This window comes from Carcharodon carcharias, chromosome 21 (assembly GCF_017639515.1).
Source record: "Carcharodon carcharias isolate sCarCar2 chromosome 21, sCarCar2.pri, whole genome shotgun sequence".
NCBI lineage: Eukaryota > Metazoa > Chordata > Chondrichthyes > Lamniformes > Lamnidae > Carcharodon > Carcharodon carcharias.
In genome coordinates, this window is record NC_054487.1 from 30,735,442 (window position 1) to 30,759,724 (window position 24,283).

Genomic DNA, 24,283 nt, shown 5'->3' on the forward strand with positions numbered 1-24,283 from the left:
TGCTACTAAGCCACTCTTAATAGATACTTAAGAGATTTTAATAGATCAAATAGGGAGAATTGGTTTCCACAAATACTATCTCCGTCATTATAACTTACTTCTGTACATTATACTCTACCATTGGCCCCAAAAAACTAGCCATCCCCGTCTGTCCTATTACTTGTCCTAGCAGCCAGAGGTGCTCTGTCATTTCCTTCATTAACTCCATGTCCATTACCTACTTCTCCTACGTCCTATAAGTCACACCCATACTCTCTGCCCCAAATCTTGATCCACTCACCTGTATCTTGTTATAAGCCCCTGCCCATTATTGGCCTCAAAACTCTATTGCTGTTTATTGCACCTGTAACATTGCTTGTATCTGCCATGTGCACACCTTGAGCATATCTATGCCACCATGGCAGAAAACCATTGACTCTTTATGGTCTGCCCAATGAACTATCTTATTCCTCCCACAGCAACCTAAGAGAAATCACTGGCCAATCACGGTCCAGGCAATCTTCTCCTTCGCCTGCTTCTTAAAGCAACCTATCCACTGCAGCAGCCTGAGAGAAAAAAAATACTTGATCGACTTGAGGTCTGTCCCATCCTAACGCACGTTGCATGTAAATATTTTCCCAACTGCCACTAATCTCTTCAACTATCCTATTTGTTACCTTGTCAGGTCTGCTACATTGAGGGTCACAGAATTGTCAACCTTGCGAATGAACTCTTTGGATATAATGGATGGTCTCATTCTATCACACAACAAAATGTTGGTAAGTGCAAATGGTTTAGTTTTGGTTGTTAGAAAAATGGCTGTTTGGACATGAAGGATTATTAATTTCTGGGGCTGTTAAAGTCATTGCCAAATCAATTCTGCTGTTATGTTGTTCCCTTGTAGAGTTAATAGATGGATTATCTAGCTGGAGTTCAACCTTGGAACCTAATTTTAGGTTTGCTAAATCTGACATCAGATTCAGGTTTCACCAGAGAAACACAACACAAAATCCAATGAACATTTAAAACAGCGACGTTATGATTAGAACCAGTCAGCTATAGTCTATAGTCTGTGAATGTAACTGGAATAGCCACCACTGTTGTGTGTTAACACCCTGGGCTTTAAAGTCAGTTGTGGCTCAGTTGGTAGCAACCTTGCCTCTGGGTTGTGGGGTGAAATCCCAGGACTTCAACACATAAAATCTCAGCTGACAATCCAGTGCAATACTGATGGATTGCTGCACTGTCAGAGGTACCATTCTTCTGGTAAGATGTTAAAAAAAAGCCCCTTCTGCTCATGCAGAAGATCCCACGGGCTCTATTCAACAAAGAGCAGGCGAGGTTATCCCTGGTGTCCTGCTCAATTTTTATTCCTCAATCGATATCACAAGAACAAATTAGCTGGTCATTATCACATTGATGTTTGTGCAAGTTTGCTGTGTGCAAATTGGCTTTTGAGTTTCCTACATTTCAAGTGACCACATCTCAAAAGTACTTCATTGGCTGTAAAGCGCATTGGGACGTCAAGCAGTTGTGAAAGGTACTATATAAATGCAAGTCTTCCTTTTTTTATTTAATTTCGTTATTTTACTTCTTTATTTCAGATTTTGTGGATCTCATTAATGGAAAATTTTATGTTGGTGTCAGTGCATTTGTTAAGGTCCAACTCAAGGTATAGATGTTTGTTGTTAAAATGCTGCATCTGTTTTATGGATATAAAAAAGAAAAAATAGTTTTTTTTTCCCCTGTTGTATCTTTTTCTCATTGTAATCCGTGCAACATCCTGTTTTGGTTTTGAAAATCAGGACGGGTCTTTCCATGAAGATGTTGGTTATGGAGTGAGCGAGGGACTGAAATCCAAGGCACTGTCACTGGAGAAGGCCAGAAAGGAAGCAGTCACTGATGGACTGAAGAGATCTCTGAAGTATTTAACCATTTACATCTTTGATAGTGGTTGCTTCACAGCATTAGAGTTCCAAAATTTAACCAATTAAGTCATACTTTAAGTTATATTTATTTAAACTTGAGCTACCATTCATTGTCTCTGAAATTGGCGGGATTTCAGACTCGTTTCAGGAGTTCAAGCGGAAAATATTTTGTCCTTAAATGTCCTTGGTTCGACCTCTCTGGTATTAATTTAGTATTTTTTCTCTTTCCTTTCACACCTCCCATGCCCCAATAATGTACACACAAACATTTGTGATGTTAAAAAATTATTTGATTCTGTTCCCTAGTGACTCACTTGGTGAAGTTCCAAGGCATACAGACCAGTTTGTCCCAGGTTCAATTCCAGGGAAACAAAAACAAGAAAATGGCACAAAGCATATTAGTCAGAACTAATATGTACTACCTAAAACAAATGAATCATGATTTGATGAGAAAGGTCAGATGTGTGCTCCTCACCTAGGGAAAAGGCTTTGATCACCTCAAGTGTGAACGAGAAATGCGATTTCATTGTAACGAATAGGTATGACTTCAGAACTGATATATAAAATTATAAATAATATACTTAGCTATAGTAAGCGATCAAGCATAGAAAAGAGGCACAGGGGATAGATGTTTAATAAATCTAAATTTTAAAACTCCATTACAATACAATAATTTCTCAATAAATTATATTACTGAGAACTCTAGGTTAAATTGGGTACCTTACCTGGTAACTTTTATTGAATGTTGATCAAGGACAGGATTGAATAAATGACCATGGAATAACAAACCTCTGGGAAATGGACACAACTCAATAAAAAGTTTGCAATACTTTCTAACTGATTCAAAAGCAGCATAAATATGGCAGAATACTCATCAATGTTTTACTTTTCAGATCCTTTGGCAACGTCTTAGGTAATTGCATTCTGGATAAAGAGTATCTGCGATTAGTTAATAAACTCCCCCGGCAGGTGAGGATTTGTTCAGAAGACTTGTTATAATTAAATTATTGCTCTGTGACATACAGTCCCCATCACTAACAATTGGTGCATTGGTGTTAATATGATTTGCCTGCTTTTAACAGTGACCAGTTAAACCGTAATGGTATTGCTTGCCTATTTCAATTTCGGTGTTAACCCTCCTCATTTTTTTGCTTTAACAGACTAAACATGTTCTATTTCAGCTGGTCAAGAATAATTCAGATGCTAAAGATTAAATGTTGTGATGATCTGTCTAAGGGCAAGTCCTCTGCTCCTTTCTCTACACCTTGTGGTATTTGCACTTCTGCTTCATTTGCATATAAGTGTCTCCAATTTCAATGAACAATGAGCAATATGACTAGGGAAAAGATTATATGGGGTGGTTTTCTATTGCCTTCTTCATGTGCTTAAAAGAAACACAAATCCTCTTCCTGAAGTAAGCTCTAACTGTAAGCAGTGGTTATCCCTCTGGGATCTAGCTCTTATGCCATTAGTCATGGCTCGTAACTCTGAGCACGGGACCCTTCCCTGGGCTAAAAGGCAGGGATGTACACCCCTTTTTCTCCTCTCCCATCCTGCCATGTGGGTAGGTTTTTGGAGAGGGAGGAGCAGGAGAAGGGGGCGGCGTGTCCACTCAGTCCGTGTTCTCTCTATCTCTCTCACTGGCTCCTCACTCTCTCAGATACACACACAGACTCATTCACTCCCCGCCCAGGCCTGGGAGGTTAGACGTTTTGGATAATTCCTCCTGGGGAGGAATTCGGGACTGTAAAGATGCCGAGATGCACTTCCTCATTCTGCATCTCCAGCTGTCCCAGGGGACCAGCAAGTGCTGTTGCTGCAACTGCAGTTTCTCGTGGCCTCCTCAGCCTGCTTTTCCACCTGAACCTCTGCTCCTTTAAGGGGCCTGCACTTGCATGGAAGGGTGAGAGAGAGCGTGACCAAAGGCAGAGAGAGAATGCACCAAGACTGTGAAAACAAAAGAGAAGCCACTTGCCTTTACTGCTCACTGCTCCTCCAATCACAGACTCTCTCTCCTGACCAGTGAGCCTGTCAGCAGCAAACACAAGATAGAAACAGCCTATAATTGGATCTGTCACTTCCACAACTATATTTTGAATAGTGAGTTCACGGGTCTCATTCTGGGCTGTAAGTTGGGCAACCCTGCTCTGGCCCAAGCTAGGTGACTCTTCCAGCCTTGTTTTAACACTACCATGAATTTGATTTTTTCCACACGAGCACAAGCTCCCACCTGCTTGCCTACATAGTGAACTATAGAAACTATTTGCTTTCTAGCTGCTCCCTCTCCCCAGCCCCAGGCAGGACTGGTGTCTGTCTACAATATTCATTGATTTGTAAGGAAGTCTGTAACCTGATGCCAAAAGTGCACTTTTCCCCCATGGCAATGTGAAACACATTAGCCTTCCATTCAGATAGAATGCTGATTAGTTATTCTTGACCACAATTTTTTTTTCATCTTTAAGTTAATGGACAGCTTACAGCACAACTGTTTGCAACCTGATACTTTCAACACCTTTCTGGGACTTTGAGACTCGGAGTGAACTCGGAGACTGCTACTATTTTCTCCAATCACGAACACCTTACACCATCACCAAAGTGACACAATCTGGGCCTCCCTTTGATCTATAGCCACCCCAGACCTATTGTCAAGCAAACTTCAGAACAGTAAACGTGACCCCTTCCATTTTACCTTAAATTAAAGAGACAGTTCTAAAACATAACAATCTTATAAACTTCATAATTGCAACAATAGTTAGTGTATAGATGTAATCTAAATCACCTTTTTTGTTATAAGATGTTGACAAAAGATTGATTTTCTTTCTGTTTTGCAGGAAGCCATTTTGTCATGCCCCAATGAACTTGGATTTTGGATGACAATATTCTTTTTGTTTCTCACTCCCCATTAAATTTTTAAACTTTTCTTGCACAATAACTGTCCCATTTTGTTAATTTAGCCGGCTTGTTGCCAAGTTTTTCCCTGCCTTCTAAAAAGAACAAGAGGGGTACATAAGTTCTGTTTTAAAACATTTTATTCAGTTACCTCCGAAGAATATGCAGCAGATTAGATCAGCAAGACATTAATTACACTAAATAGTCACTTGGTAGTTCAGAACTTGAGTATTGCTGAAAAATAGAGACATACTATCAAAGCTTTTCGTCTTGCACTCATCAGGACAGAATCGCAAGAATTACATCAAACTGAATTATTTAATGTTTTCTTTTTCTGGGCACTGATTTGTGCTGTGGTACAGATTTCTGGGTACCAACCATCCTCAATAATCTCATTAATTCTTCACTTGTGGGTTTACAGTGTCAACAGGTTACTAGACTATTAGGTTATATATTGCTGAGCATAGTTCTGTCATCGTCCCACAACCCACACAGAGGTACTTAGCAATAGTGAGCACTCAACAATCACAGTTGCGGTTAGTGAATGGCTTTTCTTTTACCCTTCCAAGCTAGTATATTGAAGCCATTTTTAGGCATCTTTAATGGAACCTTATCAGAAATTAATCATCTAAGCACAGACTAAGACAGAATATAGAATCTGCTAGGCCCAGCACCAGAGTTGTGATTGTATATTTCTGCTGACAATGGGGACGTTCAACTGAATAATTTAAGGCTATACGTAATGTTATTCTTGCAACTAGGATGTACAAAGGTGAAAAGGACCTTTGGCATCTCAAGGATCAGTTACCATTTTGGAGTCAAATAGATCTGATTCACTTCCTTCACATATGTTTTGTACAAATGTTAAGTTTTTTTTCTCTTTTAGCAATCAGATTTTCAGCTGGCTGATGCTAAAAGAAGGGACAATGAACCCATGGTTCAGAAAGCCAGATACAGCAGCATGTTACAGGCTCAGATCCAGCCTCTGTCTTCACATTCCCCATATGATGGTGTTAAAGAAGAGATAGCAGAAAGGAAGGAAAATGTGATAGAAGGAACATATAGTTTTTCACGGTTGGTGTTTATGTAGATTTCAAACATTTAAGTGATGAACAGATATGATTGATATAGTGTTCTCTCTATTGCTTGTCTGATTGTAAATTGTGAACTGTGCTAAAAAGTTTTGTGTGTGAACTTCTAATCCTAGAATCTCTCTTGGCATGTTACCACAGTGGCCTAGTTGTGATCTAACAGGAATTCTGTCAAATGATATTGCTTTTGCTGTTTCACACGTAACTGTGTCAGAGCTTCACAGATTTGGTACTTCATTCTAAGGTGTGACACAAGTCTTCTACATTCCCCATTGAATCAGGGTTGATCATCTGCCTTAATTGTTAAATTGTTTTCCCATACGATTAAACTTGGTTATAACTGTGCCTTATATGCTACTTCATAGGATATCAGGATTCCAGCCTTAAGGACATATTAGGTATATATGACAATCTTTAATGCTTATTTTCAGGATAGCCCAGTATTTGCCATGGGTTACTCCTCCAATGCCATAAGTACTATACTACTGAACCTATTTATACTGAACCTATTGTCCCTTATGAAATTTAAAGCTCTGAGAAAAACCGTTTCCTCCTTTGCTAACTTATCTGCAGTGTATGGTTGCACAGTCTATCCTCCAATATTGCCTTGAGTAATCGAACCATCCTACTGTAGATTATTTTGACATATTTGAGGAAGTTGGATAGATGCATGAGGGAGTAAGGGATAGAAGAATATGTTGATAAGGTGAGATGAATTAAGGTGAATGAAAGCTGATGTGTAGCATAAACAATGACAAACCTGTTGAGTAAGATAACTTGTTTTCAGAGTGTAGATATATCTTTTTATGCCTTTGTTATAAAACTCTCTCAAGCATGTCCCAACTGGTGATAACTTCAAGAGTACTATCATTGTCTTGACATAAGATATCAAGCAAGTTTCTTATGAGAGAAATTAGTAAGGGTCATGTAAAATAGTTACATATTTACAGTAGACATTCTAACTTGTGTGCAAAATTGTAAGATTGTATTAATTGGAACCAAGTTAACATAGACTTCCTTTATCACTTAACCTGTTTGAAAGCTCAACCCAGGTTTAAAAAAAAAATCAGTTAAGAGTTTCAAACTGGTTCCTCACTAATTTTCAAAACTGACCTGACTGTCAGAGATAGAAAAACATTCTATTAACTACATTATGCACCCCCTTTTGTTGCATCATATCCTTGGGTATATTTCAATTTGTTGAACTGAAGGAGCAACAAAATTAACTGATATTTAGGCACCAACATAAGTATGATCTTGCTAGGTTCTGTAGTTTTCATTATTTCAGTCTTATTATTTTTGATGAACATAAAATACAGATATAGGGAATACAGTGGAGAACCCCTGCTCAGTGCTTGCCAACATACAGGTTTGGCCCACTCTTTAGCTGATTTCCTGATATCTACAAATTGCCCATGCAGTGACCAGGGACTTAAATGCAGAAAGGTAAAATCAGAAGGATCGCTGTCACTATAAAAGTTACCCTACTGACCAAATTACTCTGCCACAGAAATAGGAAATGGAGCCTTCATATTTGGACCGCTGTCGCACACCACCTTATCGTCAGTTTAAAATGGCATACGTGGAAGTTTAGTTTCTCTCTCAAGGGGCCACTGAGAAAAATAGACTGGATTTATTCTTAGATTGTTGGGGAGGGGAAGGTAGAGTAAGAGTAGTATCTAAAGAAACTAATTGTATGGACTCTAATTACACAGAAATACAGATTGCAGCACTGCCCTAACTACCCTGCCACAGGAGGAGTTGGATCCCACATACCAACGAAAACTTAGACAGAAGCAACTCCAACAACAGTTCAGAGAACAGATGGCAAAGAAAGTCAAGACACAACCACAGAACAATGATAGTTCCACTGGAATGCAAGCAAGCAATCACCCAGGTACTTTAGATTCACCTGTGGAAAAAGTACAACTGTCCAAACTGTCAGAAGATCTTCCAGATTCTGTTGGTCAAAAAAAGCTCCTCAAAAAACTGCTGCATGTGCACTCAAATTTCATCTATCAGTTAAAAATTTAATAAATTGTTCTTGATATCAAATCATTCTAATTTGAAACAAAATTGTAACAGAAAAATGGTGAACAATTTTTAAACTGAGTAATATTCAGTTCGGTGAAAAATTTGATATTGTACCATTACAGTTATAAATAACACAACAACTTTTATCCAGTGAGCATTGTAGAAATGAGTGACATCCAGGCAAGTAGATAATTGGTGGGCAAGGAATCAAGAGGCCAAGGTGAGGAAAAAGCGTGGTCAAAGAGGAGGTTCTGGAGGTTTTTGAAGGTAGAAATGCTGAGGGAGAATTTGCAGTGAGCATCCATTTGATGCTGGAGGAAGGAAACAGGGAAATTGAATTCAATAAAGTGAATTTCACAACTTCTGGGCTGGCACCAGAAAAATATGACTGTGAAAACTGGTTTGTTGTAAAAATCAAGTAGTTCATTAATGGCCTTCAGAGAAGAAAACCTGTCACCCTTACCTAATGTGACAGATGACTCAAATCCACACTATGTGGCTGGCTGTTCATGCTCTTTGGGCAAGAAAGGATGGGTAATAAATTCCAGCATTGCCCACGTCGCAAGAGCAATTTTTTTTTTTTAAAAAGAGATCTTGTTGACAGATCCGATGTGGAGAAGGAAGCTGATCTTACATTAGAGAGAACACTGAGGTCCGAAGTTCAACCTGAAGGGGCAGATGGAGTTAAGGGCCAGAGGTAAATAGATGTTGTGAGAGGTGAAGATGGTGGTTTCGGCTTTGTATTATAACAGAAGAAATTGTTTCATCCATTTTAATGTTTTATTGGCAGTTGGGGATGGTTGCAATATGGATGTGGACTTGTTAAATGGAATTAGGTGTCAGCATAAATGTGAAAGCTGACATCATACATCTAAAAAATAAATGAGGAAGAGGTATAGGGTGCACTAAAGTTGCCTGTGTAGACACAAAAGAGTCCATTTGAAGGATTATAGTGTCTTTGTTGCAGGTATGAATCAAATTAGGAGAAAGTCATGCCACTGAATTGGATGGTTCAGAAAAGATGTTCAGGAAGGATGAAGTGCTTGATAATGTTAGGTAGAAAATAGGTTTCAGAGGTTGATAAGGAACGAAGTGATCCACATTCATAGTCACAGTATATCAGGACTTTGACTAGTGTAACTTCAACGTTGAAGGTGTGACAAGCAAAGTGGATAATGGGGATCCTGTAGATGTAGTATATCTGGACTGCTAGAAGGCTTTTGATAAGGTGCCGCACAAAAGATTAATACACAAGATAGATCACATGGAGTTAGGGGTAATATATTAGCTTGGATAGAGGATTGGCTAACCAACAAAAAGCAGAGAGTCAGGATAAATGGCTCTTTTTCTGGATGGCAAGCTGCAACTGGTGGAGTGCCACAGGATTCGGTCCTTGGGCCTCAACTATTTACAATCTATATTAATGATTTGGATTCAGGGATAGAAGGTACTGTAGCTAAATTTGCAGCTGACACCAAAATAGGTGGGAAAGTAAGTTGCAATGAAGAAATAAGAAATTTACAAATGGAAATGGACAGGTTAGGTGAATGGGCCAAAATTTGGCAGATGGAGTTTAACGTGTGATAAGTGTGAGGTTATCCATTTTGGTCGGAAGAATAAAAAGGTGACTTATTATTTAAATGGAGAGAAACTTCAGAATGCTTCAGTGCAGAGGGATTTGGATGTCCTCATGCATGAATCGCTGAAAGCTAGTATGCAGGTACAGCAGGTAATAAGGAAGGCAAATGGAATTTTGGCATTTATTGCTAAAGGAATAGAGTATAAAAATAGGGAAGTGTTGTTGCAACTCTACAAGACATTGGTGAGACCGCACCTGGAGTACTGTGCACAGTTTTGGTCCCCTTACTGGAAGAAGGATGTAGTTGCATTGGAGGCGGTTCACTAGATTGATTCCAGAGATGCAGGGCTTGTCTTATGAGAAGAGATTGAGCAGCTTAGGCCTATACTCGCTAGAGTTTAGCAGGATGAGAGGAGATCTAATTGAGCTATATAAGATGCTAAAGGGGATAGACAAAGTAGACATGGAGTAGATGCTTCCCCTTGTGGAGCATTCTAGAACGAGGCGCCATAGTTTTAGGCTAAGGGATGGTAGATTTAAATCAGAGATGAGGAGGAATTACTTTTCTCAAAGGGTCATGAATCTGGAATTCACTACCTCAGAGTGCATTGGATGCCGAGACGCTGAATAAATTTAAGGAGGAGATAAACAGATTTTTAATTAGTAACGGGTTGAAAGGTTATGGGGAGAGGGCGGGAAATTGGAGTTGAGGCCAAAATTAGATCAGCCATGATCGTATTGAATGGCAGGGCAGGCTCGAGGGGTTGAATTGCCTACTCCTGCTCCTAGTTCTTATGTTCTTATGTGAGTTGGAAGCCTGATTGGAAGGCCCCAAGCAAAGATTGAGCACAGCAGTGAAATGCCAAACATACAAAATGACATGGTTGACTAAAGGTTTTGCTATATCTTAAATGAGATTATGTTTTTCCAAAATTCATTAGCAAAGCTCGAATGAAAGAGAATCATAACCTGCACAGAAGCATATATAATTTATTCAGTACACGAGAACATTTGAGATTTCTTCATACTCTAAATAGTTTAGAATTAATTGGAGGGCCATTCTGTAAGTGGCATTAATTTTAAGCTTATCAACTCTTGTTTTACTATATATTAGTTTAATCTGCCTACCCTACCCTCCCCAAATATCAGCTGCATAAAATAGAAAAAAAACTCTTCCTTTATCTTGGAAATCTGACTGCACATGAAATCTATGCAGTCAGGCTTAAAAATTTATGTTTCCACATTTCATTCAAAAGCCTCATTGACAGCATTTTTAAACTTTAAAAAAATGCCTCCTTTTCCACAATGCAAGCAATATTTCAATTTTTTAAGTGCATTTATTACCATTTCTCTTCTGTCCTGAACTCCCACCCAAGTACCATATATCTTGCGGAGACCCTGATGTGCTCACCTACATACCTCTAGACACTATTTATATCACTGCCTGGGATGCGCACTTGACAAACTAATTAAACCTGTACCTGATGAAGATTAAGGCTTTAGCCTGTGATTTGATTTGAGCTCTAATTTCTCGAGCTTGAGAGGTTGCTCATAAGCAAGTACTCTTAAAGAATAACCGAAAAAAGTCAAGTTCCTTTATTGCATAGGGTGCCAGGACTTTTACCAGATTTTTTTACAATCCCTCTCATAATTATATCCTCATGAATATACCAAACCCTGCCCCCAACAAACTCCTACATGATAGAATCCTTGAATTATTTGTATATTTAATTTAATACTCTGTAAAATTGATTCAGAATTTTGGAAGTCAGCACTTTCCAATGGTGGAACTTAGGAGACGAGCAATTCACTGTATGAGGAATCACTACCAAGAACGTAGGGCTTAGGAGCAGGAATAGGCCATTCAGCCCTTTGATAAGATTCAATAAGATCATGTCTAATCTGGTTGTGGTCTCAACTCCATTTTGCTGTCTGCACACACACACCACCACCACCGCCCCCCCCCCCCCCCAACCCCCATAACCCTGGACTCCGTTGTCTATCAAAAATCTGTCTAACTCTGCCTTGAATAAATTCAAAGACCCAGCCTCTGCTGCTTTCTGGGGAAGAGAATTCCACGTACTAACAACCTTTTGAGAGAAAACAATTCTCCTCAGCTCAGTCTTAAATGATAGACATCTTATTCTTAAACTATGTGCACTGATTCTAGTGTCTCAAGTGAAAACATCCTCCTGCTTTCTACCCTATCAAGTCCTCTCAGAATCTTACATGTTTCAAGAAGATCACCTCTCATTCTTCTAAACTCCAATGGGCATAGGCCAATCTGTTCAACCTTTCTTAATAAGATAAGTCCTTCATCTCAGGAGTGAGTCAAGTGAACCTTCTCTGAACTGCTTCTAAAGCAGCTGTATCTTTTTCAAATAAAGAGACCAAAACAATACACTGTACTCCAGATGTGGTCTCACCAAAGCCCTGTACAGCTGCAGTAAAACCTCCCTACTTTTAAATTCCATTCCTCTTGCAATAAATGATAACATTCCATTTGCTTTCCTAATCACTTGCTGTAGCTGCATACTAACTTTGTGATTCATGTGTCAGGACACCAGACCACTTTGTACCATCAGGTTCTGCAGTCTCTCTCCATTTAAGTAGTATACAGCTTTTCTATTCTTCCTGCCAAAGTGGAGAAGTGAACATTTTCCCACATTATATTCCATCTGCCAGATTTTTGCCCATTCATTTAACCTGTCTATATCCCTTTGCAGACACTTTACCTCTTCTTGACAACATGCTTTCCTACCTATCTTGGTGTCATCGGCACCATGGTCATGATCCCTTCATCCAAATCACTGATATAGATTGTAAATAGTTGAGGCCCCAGCACTGATCTCTGTGGCACTCCAGCTGTTACAGTTTGCCAAACTGAAAAAGACCCATTTATCCCTACTCTCTGCTTCCCGTTAGCTAACCATTCCTTTATTCATACTATATTGTGAATTACTTTCCCACATTGTGATTTCTTCTGTTTGTGTCTCTTCCTCATGATGCTTCTCTGAAAATAACTGTCATTTAATGTTTTTATTTACTTGTGCACACTGACTTTATTTAAATTGTTTTCCCCCTCCTTATCGTGGCAGCAGGGAAGCCTAAATCATCACCACAGGTGAATCACAGCACACCAGTCAGCTATGAAGCACACTTTGCCGAAGACAAATTCCTGGCTGGTAGGTTTTTATTCAATGCTTTTTCATCACTGGGGTCGCCACTTCTTTTATTCAGATAGATTAATGAAAATGTATTTCTATTCACAAGCTTTAATTATAATGGTATCTCTGAGAAATGAAAGGTTAACCATTTGCCAGTAGCCAGATGGAACTTGCCATATTGGATGTCCCCACCAGTCAGTCCAGTTAGAACATAATAAATAGGAGACTTAATGGTCCATTGAACTTGCCCCGCTATTCAATGCGATTCTGCCTCAATTCCACTTTCTTGCCTGCACCCCAAACATCTTGATTTTCTAAGAGATCAAAAATATGTCCATCCCAGCCCTTGAATATGCTCAACGATAGAGCAGACAACGCTCTGGGTTCAAGAATTCCATGATTCACAGCCCTCTGAGTGAAGAAATTTCTCCTTATCTCAACCCTACATGATCGATCCCTTATCCTGAGTCCCTCATCTTGTTCTTGTCAGGAGGTTATGCCCCTTTATTTTTTGAAAATATGACTTTTCAACATTCAACTGACTGGAAATTTTGCAATTTGAACTGAGAGAGCAAACAGCGTAAAAATGCAAGGCCACATTCCAAGGTGAAGGTGAGAAACAAACTAATCACCTTCAGGGGAGTGTGAAGAGAGACATATTTCCTATAATCCAGACACCCATGGAAACTCTTAAGTTATTATTTTATAAAAAATTTTATTATATATTATATATTTATTATTAATTAATATTAAAAATGCAAAGTACTGGATACTGAAACAGTGGCTGCCATGGACATATATACCCAAAATTGCTTGGAAATACACAATGGATGAAGTATTTCAAGGCAAGGCTGTCCAACCACTAGAGGGAGATTGTAAGTGACACAGGCGGTGTGAAAAATGTCTTCAGCGGAGGAAACAGGCTGAAGGCTGCTCTCTCTCCCTCTCTCTCTTTGGGAATAAGTGTGTCACTGGTTCAAAAAGCCAACTCTACCAGAAACCTACTAGCGAACCAAGATCTCGTAATAATTGCATCATCATCTACACCTGACTACATCCAAGAAACCAGCTAACCCAAATCAGCCACTACATTTTAAAATCTACACCTCAAAGACAATCAAAGGACACTTAACCATATATTTTTTTCTTCTCCGCCGATGCTGCCAGACCTGCTGAGTTTTTCCAGGTAATTCTGTTTTTGTTTTGGATTTCCAGCATCCACAGTTTTTTTGTTTTTATTCTTTTCCTTTCCTTATTGAACTCTAACTCTCCTTTATTTCTGATACCTGTGTGTGTGTGGGCCTGCATGAGGGCAAAATGCTTGACGTCGCGTTTTTATTATTTTTCTCGGGCTTAGTGGTCAATAAATTTGCTCTTTGACTCAAGAAAACCTTGTTTCATTGTCTCCTTATTGCTCACAGCTTAAATTGTTAAATACATTCTGATTCTCATGAAAAAGAAATTTAAACCTTTGTTGTCAACAACAAAGTTCACCCCTTCTCATCTAGTCGTAACACTCTAGATTCCCCAGCAAGGGACTTAAGTGCTGTGTCTACACGGTCAGGCCCCTTCAGAATCTTTTCTATTTCAATGAGATCACCTCTCATTCTTCAAAACCAGAGAGTGTACAGGCCCAATTTACTCAGCCTGTCATCATAGGACAACCCTATAGTCTCCCGAGCTCATCCAGTGACCTTTTTCTGTACTGCCTCCAATGCATGTATACCCTTCCTTAAATATGGAGACAAAAACCATTCACACACTCCAGGTGTGGCCTCACCAAAGCTCTTTATAATTGTAGCAAGAGTTCATGCACTATAATCTACTTGCAATAAAACCTATATGTCATTTGCCTTCCTAAACACTTGCTGTAGCTCTGTGTAACTGCGTCTTCCTTCTACAAGTACAGACAAACCTCTTTGATCGTATAGTTTGTAAATAGCTGAGGCCCTAACCTTGATCCTTGCAGCATTCCATTAGTTTACAGCCTTGTTAATCCTTACTCTGCATCCTGTCCATTAACCAATCCACATTAATATTACCTGAAACTCCATGAGCCTTAATCTTGCATATTAACCTTTTTTATAGTATAGTTGAATTTGTTAAGGTTTCCCTTTTACTACTCTACTAGTTACATCCTAAAAAAAAACACTAAATTTGTCAAACAATTTCCCTTTCGTAAAACCATGTTGACTTAGAAAATCATAGTATGATCAGAAAAAGTGAATTGTTAAGACTTCCTTAGTAAGGGATTCCAGCATTTTCCTGATGACTGATGTTTGGCTAACTGGCCTATATTTCTCCATTTTTCCTCTCTCCTGTCTTGGATAGTGGTGTTACATTTGTTAACTTCCAATCTGCTGAGACCATTCTAAAATCTAGGGAACTTTGGAAAATCATGTCCAGTGCATCTACTATCTCTGCAGCTACCTCTTTTATAACCCTAGGATGTAGGCCATCAGATCCTGGGGATTTATCAGTTTTTAGTCCCTTAAGTTTCCTTAATGCTTTTTCTCTGCTGATATTAATGACTTTCATTTCTTCACTCTTACTAGCTCTTTATGTGTCTTCTGCGGTGAAGACAGATACAAAATATTTGTTCAGCCTCTGCCATTTCTTCATTCCCAATGATAATTTCTGCTCTCCCTCTAAGCAACCAATGTTTACTTTAGCTACTCCTTTTTGTATACTTGTAAAAGCTCTTATGACCCATTTTCATATTCATGGCTAGTTTACACTATTTTTCCCTTTTTATTAACAATTTGGTCACCCTTTGCCAGTTTCTAAAACTTCCTCAATCCTCAGGCTTACTATGCTTCGCCGCATTATAAGCATCTTCTAACACTATCCTAATTTCCCTAGTTAACCACAGATGGATCTTTCCCATTGAGATTTTGTTTTATAATGGAGCCTATTATTTACTGAAAATTTTGAATCATTTGTTTAAATGTTTATTTACTGCTGAGTTTGTAAGGCTGCAACTGAAGAGGGCACACTTCCCACCTGTGGTTGCAGTGTCTGTGACATCTGAGCCCGTGACAGCCCAGGCAGCTGCCTGCATCAAGGATAGAGCAGATTTAACAAAGACAGAAGGAGGGAAGGTGCTTTGACCCGACATTTAGCACAGCTGCAGAACTAACCATTGTGGTTCACTTTAGTAGACGGTCTTCGCATTGCTTTGTGTATTAATGGATAATGGCATTATATAGTAAAAGAATTTCAAAACAAAAATACAGATTTTTGTTGGCCAGGAAATGACCGTTTGTGGGGAAATGGAGGCGCTGTTGATTGAAATCAATAAGATTAAGCTGCGTACAATAAAGTACTTTATCAAAGCTGGATAAGTTAGTGTTTAGTGGAGTTTAAAACACTTTCAGTTTTAGTAGAGTGAGGAAAGTTTTCAATCAACCAACTGCAATGTGGAGAAGAGAGGTTCTGCAGAAGTTTTACTTATGATTGGACAGGGAGAAGAGTCATACAACGCTAGTTGAGTGGGGGCTGGTGGTGCGAGTGGATTCAGCAAGTGAGAGGCAGAGGGATCAGGCCAGCAACTGACAGGATGGCTCCCTGAGAAGTAGGGAGTGAGTGACGCCGCATTCTGCAGATACAAACCAGTACTGGCACCAGCTCACAACTGGAATATATTGTTTTGGACTGGAATATATTGCTCTCAAAATTAATGTAAAATTCAATTGTATTATGATCATATTTTTCCAGAAGACGTTTTACTATGAGAACTAATTATCCTACCTCTGTCTCAGGTATACAAATAGTCATTTGGTAATACAGAACTTGAGTTGAAATGAAATGCCTTGAACTCATCAGGCCAATTATCAAGAATACTAAATGTAAAGGAAGCAATCATTTATACTTTATGGGAAGAGAGTGCTTATTGGTTGCAAAGTGGACTCTGGCCTTACTGGCAACCTTGTAAATAGGGCCCGAACCATTTGTTCACCATGCAAGCTTAATGCCGAAATAGGGCGCATCAAAGGCATCCTGTGGGAAAATGCTACCCTGATTAGGTCATTTTGCGCAGTACATCGCACAAACTCATGAATCACTTTTGGCCCTGAAAAGTTCTGGAAGGACAAGGTATCTGAAATATTTGAGCAATATCCCAACTCATTGCACAATACTAGATCTAACTTAGGTCTAGGGGTGGAAGTCAAGTCACCTAAGACAAACCTGCTCATCTCAAGCCCAGAGGTAGTCAGAACTGTTCTTGTTAGGCAAGGGAATCAAAGGTTATTGGGGTTAGATGGGAATGTGAAAATTGAAATACACTAGCTGTTTCACGCTGCTACTATGCAGCAGCAACACAAGTGGCATTCGCCACTAACAAGACGTTCTGCCTAGCACACAAATGGAGTAATGTGGTATATGAATTTCAGTGCCAGTGTGATGCTTGGTATGTAAGCTATGTCCCAAAGACTGGCAGATCATACCAAACAGCATGTCCCTTCTGCTGTTCACAAGGGGCAAGTGTAAAGTACAGTCTGTACCCAAGCAGCTCATGCTTGCAAAACTCAAAACACAGTGTCCAACATTTGCTAAATAATCCTCAGTGTGCTAAGAATGATGCTGACAACCAGTTTAAGATTGTCATTCGGGCTCACCTATGGTGTCTTTGTGTACTGGAAGCTACATATATTAATACACAGGGCCTGTTCTTGGCAGACAGAAAGAGCATGTACACATATTGCATCTGTTTCAGCTAAACAAAATAAGTGACAGCCATTCGCTGATTAATTCCTCAGGGCAGTGCCTTGACCCATCAAAGTCAACATGCCTGGTTTAAATTTCAAACAATACTTGGCAGTTAACTGTCAGACTGGTGTATTCTCCATGGCAATACCTCCACTAGAGTCCATTTGCTAACCAATCAGCACTCTTTTATACAAGATAAATTGTTGTTCCTTTTACATTTGGTATTCTTGCAAATAGCATGATTGCAAGGTGAAAAGCTTTGACAAAAATATTGGCAGATTGCCAATAAGGCCAGAGTCCACTTTGCAACCAATAAGCACTCTCTTCCCATACAGTATAAATTATTGCTTCCTTTATATCCCAACTCATTGCACAATACTAGATTTAACTTAGGTCTAGGGGTGGAAGTCAAGTCACCTAAGACAAACCTGCTCATCTCAAGCCCAGAGGTAGTCAGAACTGTTCTTGTTAGGCAAGAGAATCAAAGGTTATTGAGGTTAGATGGGAATGTGAAAGTTGAAACACAAGATGATCAGCCATGATCTTACTGAATAGCAGAGCAGGCTTGAGGGGCCGAATGGTCTACTATTCCTATTTCTTATGTTCGTATGTAACTAGAAGGCTAACCAGGAAAAGTTAATTGTATCCATCAAATGAGAAAGTGTGACAGATTTTCATTATTGTTGACAATGAGGGATTTGAAGTTGAAGTGAGAATTGATTTCAACTCTACTCTTCATGCGAGATAATTATTTATTATACTAGCAAATCCTCCATGACATCAAATCAGAGGACACGCAGCCTATAACAATAAGTATTCTACTATTAAACGCTAATTTCAATTCACCATATATCTTGGAGAGCTGATGTTAACTCTTCTGACCTTTTTGAATGAGAGACAAGTTTCCAGCCAATCAACTAACAGTTTAAGAGCTACTAACACAATCAGTGATGATTGCTCCATTTAACATCAATTCAATTCAAATTTAGTTTTAAATGGTGCCAGTAAGCCGAGAGCTTGCTGATCACACAGCTGGCTATTACAATAAATCTGGTAAACTCCTTTCAATGTTAGGCAACTATTAAAAGCAGAACACAAATATTTTAAACTTGTAAATTAAAATAAGTATTGGTCAGAGAGAAATCTAACTGGGACTGTGGAAAAAGAATCTTCTGATTTTAACTGTTTCTCCAACTGCTATTTGATCTATCAATAAATTTTGTAACATCAGCTCAGTTATCAAAGAGAGTGAATACGTTTCTGGTTACTACAATCGAGTACAAAGCGTGAATAAAGAGATGTGCATGAGATGCAGTGGTTTTGAGCTGAGAACTTTTTTCAGTTTTCTGTCCCATATTACTGTAGCTTAGTTGGGGCAGGAATTAGTTACACGGAAGAAGGGGACTTGGGGGATCAGTTAGTGAAAAAAATAAAATTGAGAATAAGATTTTTCATTGCATCAGGTGTGTCCTTTCTGTTCCTATGATTTATGCTTACCATGTATCCAGGAAGTGATGTAAAGTTAATTCCAGGGAAAAAGTAGGGCTTGGGTATAACCTTTTTGTTCTGAAACAGATGATCCTGAGCTCTGGGATATTCCTCTGGATGGTGGTGGTGTTGACAGCAACTCAGTTGCCCCTTACCAGGAACAAGTTCCATCTACACCTCCCACAGGCCAGCACCATATGATGACAAGGAGCAGGACTCCACAGAGGATAAATTACCCCAAACAACAACCACACAATGTTTACCAACACACAGCACGTAAGAATGGATTAATTTCTGTGACATGGCACAGAGCCACTTGTAACTGTTGGCCTTAAAATTGAAGACCTGACTCAATCAAAGGAACTTGCAATAAAATACATAGGTAGTTCAATATGCAGAAATCATCTAGGGTGGCAAAAGCTAGAAGTTTGTAGCAAGGCTACATCATGTTTTTTTTATCACAAACTAGACTGAGTGTACAGCTCAAGTTCATATCAGACAGAATACCAAATGGTTTTGCAACCCAAAATTTCCTTGAAGTCATTCATTAATACAAATACTGTTTATCCAGCATTTTGAAAGTATAAACAGTATACTCTGAGCTCTTTCTCAATTAGTACTACTAAGGCCATGGTTGTCTTTTTCTAAATAAATTGACACCTATTTTAATTATTTTTGTCTCCATTGGTGATTTGCTTTCCATACAGTTTGAGAGTTAACATCAAGGAGGCAGTATGTCCATGACCCGAAAGATATTTGATATTTCTTATCTGTCCTAATGTGGGGAAAGTCAAAGGTTACTGAGAATGCTGAATTTTTAAAAATGTTGATGATTATGCAGTTTTAGTGATACTTTAAAATTTAACATACTGCATTACTTCCGAACAGAGTTATTTTCTCCATGCTGTTTGAAGACTTTAAATCTATTAAATATATGTAAATCTGTAAAGCCCTATTCATAAAATGAAACTCTGAATCTAAATAAATGATTGTAGTAATTAATTGTCAGCTCAAGAAGGTACCTATTCAGTAAAAATGGATCTGAAACACAACTCTTTTTTTCTTCCTAGTGCAGTCCAGTCCTTGCCAACTGGGACAGTTTATAAAGAAACGAAGGTTGGAAACTGCCTGAAAAGATCAAATGTGCCAAACAAAATTGTCACTAAGTATATATTTTTTGAACCTTTGTCTTAAATATGCTCCATATGGCTGGCGTTTTTTTTAAACAAGGAAAACTCAACTTTTCATGCTTACATTTCTGATTTGTTTTGGTATGAGTTTTGCACACAGCTATTCCAAAACACTGGTATAATTTCATGGCCTACATCATGCACTCATGGAAAAATGGCAAATACTTTTGTGTAAGAATGTTCTGGGCCCGATGCTTAAAGCCCAGGTGATAGAACAAATTACTGAAGAACTTGTTTGATAAAAGGACAATGCCAATTTATTTTCCTTTTTGAGGGGTGTTGATTTTTCATTTTCCTAACAGGGTTTGTTCCTGTCCAGTAAGCGGATTTAAAATTTGTGTTTTATTGATGCCATCTGAAGGGAATTTTTCATGCTGCTAAAGTGACAGATAGACAGTGCTACAACAGAAGGCAAGAGCTACAGCGGCTTTCACCGAGTTAATTCATTAGATTGCATTGTGAAGTGCAAATTGTATGCCGTGACAACCTGCATGGAAATATTAATGGAAAAGCATAATTGGACTACTTCCATTGACGTGATATTAAGCAGCATCTTAATAGATGCCAACACATTGCATGTCTACAAGAAAAGTATAAGGCTCATCAACCTACTGTTGAATTTATTGTGAACCAGTTTCACTTATGGAGGGGTGGTTGGGTAACTTTATCAGAAAAAGTGACTGGCCCTGAAATAACTATATATTTTTACATTGTCAGTCCTGTGTTTTAGCTGCCATATTGGTCCCAACAACCCCAGAGCTTTTTTTTCATTATTGAATTGATCAGAACTGGTTGTGACATGCTGTGTCTTGATGTGCTTGTTCACTAAAATTTTGAAATTATTTGCAGTACTGCTGAGTGAAACCAAAACTCCATTAGCTTAATTTCTGGACAAGTTAACAATTACACAGATAATTATCCTTAATCACAATCTTCATTAAGGCACAGTGATTTTCTCATCTTCATTGTCAGGATCCTGAATCACAACATTTTCAGTTTCTCTTTTTACCCACCCCTACATAATTTCATTTTTCTAATTGCCCTTAGTTATATTTTAAATTTACAAAATGTACAAATTTGCTTTAATTTCTGGATATTTTTAAATAATGTTTTAAGTTTTTTTAAAATTCAGATAGATTAAAATTTGTATTTACTGATTCTGTGACAGATTTGGTACATGTGAGACTACTGAATTATGCAATGATATCTCAATATTATGATTTGGATTATAGAGGCAAATGGCCTGTCATTAATAAGTTGGAAGTATCAAACAGTCAATTTTGCACTAATTTCCCTTAATAGTGAAGAAATTTGTGTCTTTTGTTATTTTATCTACAAACTCAATATGATCTTTCTTTACAATGTGACTAAGAACTGAAAAGATTTTGCAAAATCATAGCAGCAGCAGGCATATCTTGCCCTTTACAAAGGACAGACTGTACAAAGTTGTGATCAGCGGTCCATGCCCTAATTTAAATATCAAACAAGTAAATTTTAGAACTTGCTTGGAGATCTTGAAGTTAATTAATTGACAATGGCATAGCAATAAACTTTTGTCTCAATTGGTGAAGAATGGAAGTTCGATAGCAGAAGATGCACCAAAGAAGGGTGAAGATCACCTTCCAAATATACATGCAGGTACTTTGTTAGGGAATGATGGTAAGGGTTAAGGAGTATATAGAGGAGAGATACAGATTAGTATGTAGCAATTTGAATAGCAGAACAGGCTCGTGGGGCTGAATTGCCTACTTGTTTTCCTATATTCAAACGTGCTGTGTTCAAGATAAGATGCTCATCTGTATCTGTGTCAATGTTGATTTTCTTTCTGGCCATAGTCATTCCGAGAACCATCTAGCCAGTATTCTTCAAACATTGCAGAGCATGATGAAGCAAACTGAAGGCATCATGACTACTTCCTAGGTAATGGCCTCTGGAGTGCATCGTAACAATACTCATTGTTCAGACAGTCCCTAATCATGCTGACTATATAGGCTGTCCGTTCATACAAGTTGTGGGAATGCTGGGAAGAGTACTAAATACATGTTAAGTGAACAAAAGGAAACCACTCAGCAAGAGAATTCAAATCTCTTCCACTGCTTAACGGTAATACTAATACTCGTCATACGTCAGGTATTCAGCAAGTCAGGAAAATCCTCCAAGGAAACCCCGTATTACTTACCAGTAAGCTTCCTCTTGGATTGGAGCCCAGATAAACAGAACCATGTTCGTGCAATTAGGAGAAAAAGATTGATTTTTGCTTCTAAATACAAGAGGAAATACTATTTCTGTTTCATTTTAGAATTCCAACTTGCAACGTTAGAAATACTCAGATCTGATTGCATCCATGGAAAGGGAAACAGTTAACTTTTCAGCTCCTCGACTTTTCGTCAGAACTACAAGCTTTGAAATTATGCTCCCTGTACCTAAGTCCAGGTCTTAATATGTCAAAAAGAGCAGTGAATCTAAAACATACCTCTCAAGGTTGAATATAACCATTTCCTATTATCTGATTTCTGCCCAATAGTCAAGTTTGTATCAGTTCTGCCCCTTGAATCCCAAGGGTTTCAATTTTTCTAACAATTATTCAATGTAGCACTTTATCAAATGCTTTTTGAATGTCCACAAAACAGTTGCATTACTTTCATTAATGAAATAATGAAGAGGTTCAATGAACTCAATCAAGTTTACCAGACGTGATTTGCCTTTATCAAATACATGTTGGCTGTGATTATTAACCCATTTTCTTCCAAGTGACAATTTTGTCCCAGATTATGGTCTCTACAAGTTTCCCTATCAACAACATTAGGCTGATTGACTTTTCTTTTGTTCTAGGGATGTGAGCATCACTAGAAATAGCCTCAAGAGGGTGGTGGTTTTGAACTGCTGCAGTCCATGTTACGTAGGTGCACCCACCGTGCCTTCTGCTAAGTGGCTTGCGACGCCTTTTCAGAGGACAGTTAAGAGTCAAGCACATTGTTGTGGGTCTAGAATGTTATGGATTTTTTTTTTATTGCCCATCCCTAATTGCTCTTGTTCAGAGAGCACTTAAGAGTCAACCACATTGGGTCTGAAGTCATAGGTAGGCCAGACCAGATAAGGACAGCAGATTTCCTTCCCTAAAGAACATTAGTGAACTAGGTGGGTTTTTACAACAATCGACAATGGTTTGATCGTCATCATTAGACTTTTAATTCCAGATTTTTATTGAATTTAAATTCCGCTAACTACCATGGCAGGATTCGAACCCAGGGGATTACTAGTCCAGTGTCAATACCACTACATCAACGCCTCCCCAGACTTCCAATCTCTTCAGAACATTCATGAACCAGATGGGTTTTTACAACAATTCAGTAGTTTCATGATTATTGAGATGAGCATTTCATTCCAGATATATGAATTTGAATTTCCCCAGCATGAGATTTTAACTCATTACTCTGGTGCTTTAGTCTGAGTCTCCAGATTGCTCGTGCACTAACATTGCCACTATGCTACTGATGCCTTTTAGTTAGATGGTTTCTCTTGCTTCCCTTCACTGAACAGGGATGGAACATCTGCAACCCTCCAGCCCTGAAGCACTCTTGTATCCAAGAGGAATTGAAAGATTGTGACAAAAGTCTCTGCTGTTTCCACCCCATGGGCTGCATTACACTTGGACATTTCAACTTTCAGCGCTGCCAACTGTCTTAAATACATCTCTATTTTATTCTGATTTATCTACCCTTCTCTCCCCCTTTATTGTAACATTGACAACATCCACTTTAATAAAGATAGGTGCAAAGTACTCATTAAGTACCTCAGCCATGCCCTCTGCCTCTAAGAAAATTTCCTTGCACTCCACTTTCAATCTGATTCTCTACCACTGTGTTAACCTGTCATTTAGCATTAGCCTCTTTTTGTTTCATTTTAATCTCAATTTCCTAAGTCAAAGGAACATAGGATTTAGGAGGAGTAGGCCATTTGGCCCTTCAAGCCTGCTCCACCATTCAATAAGATCAAGGTGATCTGGTCTCAGCTCCTCTTAACCTTCTGCACCCCATAATCTTTGACTCTCTTGCCTATCAAGAATCTATCTAACTCAGCCTTGAATAAATGTAAAGACTGAGCCTCCACAACTTTCTGGGGAATTCCACAGACTAATGACCCTCAAGAAAAAAAAGTTCTCATCTCTGTGTTAAAAGGGAGACCTCTTGTTCTTAAACCATGTCCCTTAATTTTTGTCTCCCCAAAA

General features: G+C 38.6%; 1 protein-coding gene across 1 annotated transcript in view; it reads left to right on the forward strand.

Moving 5' to 3' along the window:
* Nucleotides 1–20,100, forward strand: part of rad52 (RAD52 homolog, DNA repair protein) — a 31,127-nt gene extending 11,027 nt beyond the window's left edge. The window contains exons 3-11 of the mRNA XM_041216002.1: nucleotides 665–758; nucleotides 1,584–1,651; nucleotides 1,785–1,903; nucleotides 2,801–2,876; nucleotides 5,683–5,870; nucleotides 7,603–7,784; nucleotides 12,599–12,685; nucleotides 18,953–19,141; nucleotides 19,936–20,100. Of these exons, the coding sequence (XP_041071936.1) occupies nucleotides 665–758; nucleotides 1,584–1,651; nucleotides 1,785–1,903; nucleotides 2,801–2,876; nucleotides 5,683–5,870; nucleotides 7,603–7,784; nucleotides 12,599–12,685; nucleotides 18,953–19,141; nucleotides 19,936–19,997 (1,065 nt within the window). The 3' untranslated portion in view covers nucleotides 19,998–20,100. The remainder of the gene's footprint in view (nucleotides 1–664; nucleotides 759–1,583; nucleotides 1,652–1,784; nucleotides 1,904–2,800; nucleotides 2,877–5,682; nucleotides 5,871–7,602; nucleotides 7,785–12,598; nucleotides 12,686–18,952; nucleotides 19,142–19,935) is intronic.
* Nucleotides 20,101–24,283: the final 4,183 nt, after the last annotated feature.